This window comes from Ostrea edulis, chromosome 8 (assembly GCF_947568905.1).
Source record: "Ostrea edulis chromosome 8, xbOstEdul1.1, whole genome shotgun sequence".
NCBI classification, from domain to species: domain Eukaryota; kingdom Metazoa; phylum Mollusca; class Bivalvia; order Ostreida; family Ostreidae; genus Ostrea; species Ostrea edulis.
The window spans coordinates 7386763-7391711 of record NC_079171.1 but is presented as its reverse complement, the minus strand read 5'-3'; the positions used below and the strand labels follow the sequence as shown (position 1 = coordinate 7391711).

At 37.7% G+C, this 4949-nt stretch overlaps 1 protein-coding gene across 1 annotated transcript; it reads right to left on the bottom strand.

Moving 5' to 3' along the window:
* Positions 1-216: 216 nt before the first annotated feature.
* LOC130049393 (tripartite motif-containing protein 45-like) lies at positions 217-2287 on the bottom strand. Its single transcript, XM_056146850.1, has 2 exons — positions 1819-2287; positions 217-230 (listed from the first exon to the last, which is right to left on the bottom strand). Exons 1-2 carry the CDS (start codon positions 2285-2287, stop codon positions 217-219), a joined length of 483 nt encoding a protein of 160 aa, XP_056002825.1.
* Positions 2288-4949: the final 2662 nt, after the last annotated feature.

The window sequence follows — 4949 nt, the reverse complement described above, 5'->3', positions numbered from 1 at the left end:
TTTTAATTTTAGGGCTTTGAAATGCATGTAAATGTCAACATCATTATAATTCATTTACTAATGTGAATGGTTTATCCAATGGCAGAATGTGTTTAATTCACTACCTATCAATAAGTAAGCATATTAGTTACTTATGTAAAGATAGAAAATATGCGATTCAGATATCCGGACTATTCATTTATCCCGACGATTTTCCTGGGAACCGAAGTGTCCGGATTAGCGAGGTTCCACTGTATATAAATAGTTAGTGACACAGTCAATATAGTAATTAGTGTTCAAAACTTAATACTGTTCCACTAAACATAATGATACAGATATTGTAAGATATAATTAATAAACTGTAGTGAGAGACTGATGTTATATCAGTTAAACTCACAAACGCAAGTACATGTTACAAATCAACAACACAGAGCTGTAATTAGCACAGGGCTGTGATTAACACAGGCTGTAATCAACAAGGAACTGTAATCAACATAGGACTGTAATGCACACAGAGCGGTCGCTGTCAAGTAGATGTAATCAACACTGCAGATATGTGTAATTAACACCGTTTTGATAGACGTAGTTAACACTGTGTATAACTGTGTAATTAACACTGTCTTTATAGATATTGGATTTTCTTCACTTTAGCAGTGAACTCTTCAGCCACAAAAAGGTTGTCGCTGATGTCCACACATAAACCCCATGGAGCGCGTAAATCACACTTAATGTAACGGAGGAACTGTCCGTCCTGATCTAGGATGTGGATACGGTCATTCCAATAGTCTGCTATCAGGATGTGACTTTGGCTGTCTGTAGTGATGCCGCGTGGATCAAATGATTGCTTGATATTAGAGGGATGACCATTGTATCTAAATCTGAGTTTCCCCGACTGATTGACCACCACCACTACTCTACCGCCATAGTCAGTCACACAGATATCCAGGTTCCTGTTCTCACATATGTATATAATGTAATCAAAATATGAATAGAGAGCACTGCCTTGATCATCAAATTGAATGGTTTGTTTCGCTGTGGAGCCAGAGTAGCGCACGACTTTGGATTGTTTGACATCATCACTGGTCATTGCAACCAGGAGCTCATTAGACGCGGTACAACAGACAGAAAGAGGTAACCACGACTGTCTAAAGGGTCCCCATCCCTTTTGTAATGTAATAACGGTATGTATCTGTTTATTCTTAACAAGGTTCACAGTTTTATTACTATCGTCAGTATAAACAAGATATCCGTCCCGCGTCACTTCTATGTCGTGTGGTGTGTTCCCTGACTTGGTTTTTATTGATGTCAGTAGTTTACTCTGGAGGTCGAGGAGCTTCATGGTGTTGTCAGCCCCGTGTGTCCAGACTTGATCTTCACTTAGACATCTAACACTGCGTAGTTCTATATATCCAGTGTCTATGGTGGCGGTGAGGCGCGGGTTATCAAGTAATGGTTTGAATGGAGGAGACGATACAGCTTCTGCTGACTTCAATGTGTCGCCATGTTCTCTGTTAATGGATAATGGCGACAAAGAACCAAACATTTCCCGGAGCTGGCCTGTGTTTATTTTCTGAGGAGTAAAACCTGGTAATGTAACTCGGACTTTAGGCGGCAATGTTCTAAATTCAGAATTCCTAGATTTGTAAGTAGACGTTAAGGAGACGTCGTTTGATTCTAGGATTGAATTCAAGTCGGAAATGATCTGTTTGAGTTCAGTAATTTTCTGTGTGATTTCATCTGTATTTTTATTCAGAGTAGATAAGTGTTTGTTTTTCATCTCCTGAATGTCTGATTTCCGCTGGTTGACAATGGCAGTGATCTCCCGGTGTAAGATTTCACCTTCTTGTTCCGCAGCTGTGGTCAATATCCCATAATTCGTTTCTATTTTGGCTTTTTCAGTTTGGACATTGGACGCCATTTCTTCATATCGCGGGTAAATTCTTATCTCGAGTTCCTCCAAATCATATTGCAAATTTTGTGTTTTAGCGCGGACTTTCTCCAGAAATTCTACTAATTCGTGACCTTTGTGTTTACCGGAGGATATACAGGTAATACAGACAGGAATATCACATTTCTCACAGTGATGTTTACAGTCTTCATTGGCGTGGTGCGGACAGTTCGGGTAGTTAGGAGTAGACTTTCTTTGCAAATAGGGCATGATATTGTGTTGTTTAGAGGAATCGGAGAGGTGCTCCCCAACACAGGCTTTGCATAGATTTATATTACAAACTCCACAGTGAATCTGTAGGGGGACAGTTTCACAGAGGTCACACAGTAGGACTTCCTGAGCACTGCGCCGGGGATCCATTTCTGACACCGGGATCACACAAACAGTTTACTGTCAATAAAAAATGGGGATCTTAATAAAATATTCCAACAGGTCAAAACAATTTACCAGGTAGAATTGCGGTATAGCATAAAACATTGCGGTCATTAATTTTAATATTTCAAATGAAATTTAAGTAAAAGGCATCGCTATCACCCCCACCCCCACCCTCACCGAAATATTATGTAAGTAATCAGATACATCTCACTGATCACAGACATATCGATATTATTGACAGTACAAAGGAGGTATTGATAAAAAAAAATCCGCAGGTTAAAACCAATGATAAGCTAGAATTACATTATTATCTAAAATCCTGCTGTCATTGAATTTAATATTTCAAATAAAATATGATACCTACGAGACATCGATACCCCCCTCCCAAATTATAATATTTGATCAGACATATCGCATTGATCACAGAAATATCGATACTATTGACACTGCAATACCAGAATGAGTACATATAATTTGTCTAACCTGGAAATCCAAGATGGCCTCCTTGTTCTTTCTACCTTCCGTCTAGTCCCGTGATCAAATACCTGTGCGGCGTGTCGGTCTGTGTACACCATTTATGTGTTATCGCCTGTTTAAGTAGTTTAAAGTTTGTTTGACCTAGTTACCGCCGCGGGGGCCGAGAGGTTAGAGTGTATGCCCCGCATGCGGAAGGCCCGGGTTTCGAATCCCGGCTGCAACACACCTAAGTCGTTAAAACAGGTAGTGACAGTTCCATCGCCAAACGTTCGGCATCAGGTGTGAATGGCACGGGTCCTCGGAGATTACCTTAAAAACGGATGACCCGTGTCACAGTAGGTGTGGCACGCTAAAGAACCCCCACTGCGCAATGGCCATAAATGCCGAGCATAGGTCTAAATTTGAAGCCTTTCACCGGTCTTGGTGACGTTTCCATATGAGTGAAAAATTCTCGATTGAGACGTTAAGCAAGATACAATCAATAAATAGTTCATGTTGAGTAGCTATGATCAATCTCACAACTCCTATAAGCAATACAAAATAGCTAGTTGGGCAAACACAGACCCCTGTACACACCAGAGGTGGGATCAGGGGCCTAGGAGGAGTAAACATCCCCTGTTGACCGGCCACATCCGAGAGAGAGAGAGAGAGAGAGAGAGAGAGAGAGAGAGAGAGAGAGAGAGAGAGAGAGAGAGTTAAATATTGAATATTTCAAACCTTTACAAATCGTTTTACAGAATTCAGTGGCAAACATTTCAAGCTGTCATTAAGATATCGGAAATATGTTATTGTGACTGCGATGGATAAAAAGTAATGTGTCATTTCATAAATATTCATGAAAATCCAGGGTTTTGCTGACCATGCAGCCACGGTTTGAGGTAGGGTAGGTAGTACTGGACTCGGTGACTGTGGTTAGAAACCAAGGTGTACAGTGTGAACTCAGCTACCCGTGAGATTTCCAAGCAGCTGATCCACAACTGAAGCACGTGGACCTCGTTTGTAGCAAAAGAAATATCACATTCATTTGTTTTAGTTAACTAAGCCAGTTTAGTATGGTGATTAATAATTCTTCATAATCTGGACCTTTTTTTATTAGCATTGCCCATTGTACAAATAGAAATTAAGTGCATCATACTATATACTTTTATAGGTAAGATGTACAATGGATATATAATCACTCACACCATCCATTCATATTCCACTCATACATTTCAAAATGAACTGAAATTATACCAAAAAATAATTATCGAGGTTGCTATAATAGTATCAAAAAAAATATAAATTTATACAAAACATGCAGTAAAAAATATACTATTAAGTGGGTTCAAATATATTGTTCCACAAATTCCATTGTTTTTCAAAAACGAATTGATTGGATTTGTAAATAGATATACACCTTTCAATACTGTATTTTATTTTCGAATGGTTCAAGAGACCTAAAGTGTTTAGTGTTTTACCTTGTAATGAGGTATTGAAAATATACTGTTTAGTATACAAAATAATAAAGTTAATTTTCATGTTGTCTTTAGTAAATAGTAATTCTCTAAACTTATATTTTTTTAAAATTAAAACCAATCCTTTTTTAAGTAGTCCTGTAAATATGCAAACTTAAAGCTCTCCAAAGATTCAATACCTCATTACAACTCACAGACATATGTTGAATAGTTTCTGTTTCTTTTTTACACACGTTACAAACATCTGATGTTTTGCTTTGAATTTTTTTGAGATAGTAGCCGACAGGAAAAATTCTGTGAAGAAGTCGATACTGTAGCCACTGTACAGAGGAATGTGATGTAGTTTTGAAACAAACTTTCAAAACATCCTTTGTGCATATATAATTGACATCATGGGGAGATAACTCTACATTTCACCGTGGCATTGAAGTAGGAATAACCTCATTTGTGTTTATACAATTATAAATAATATTTGTACATCTGACATTTGGCAGAATATTTTCAAAATAAAATGGTAAATAAGGAAGACAGATTTTTAACATACAGGTCCTCTCAATTTTCAAAATGTCGAAGCATTTTGAAAGAGCACAAATAACATTATTATATTGCATCACATCTATATCAGGGATATGAAACTTCTGTTCAAACATATATTTTGATAAGAAAGTATATTCATCAGACAATTTTTCACCCATAATTTCTTATCTTGATCTATC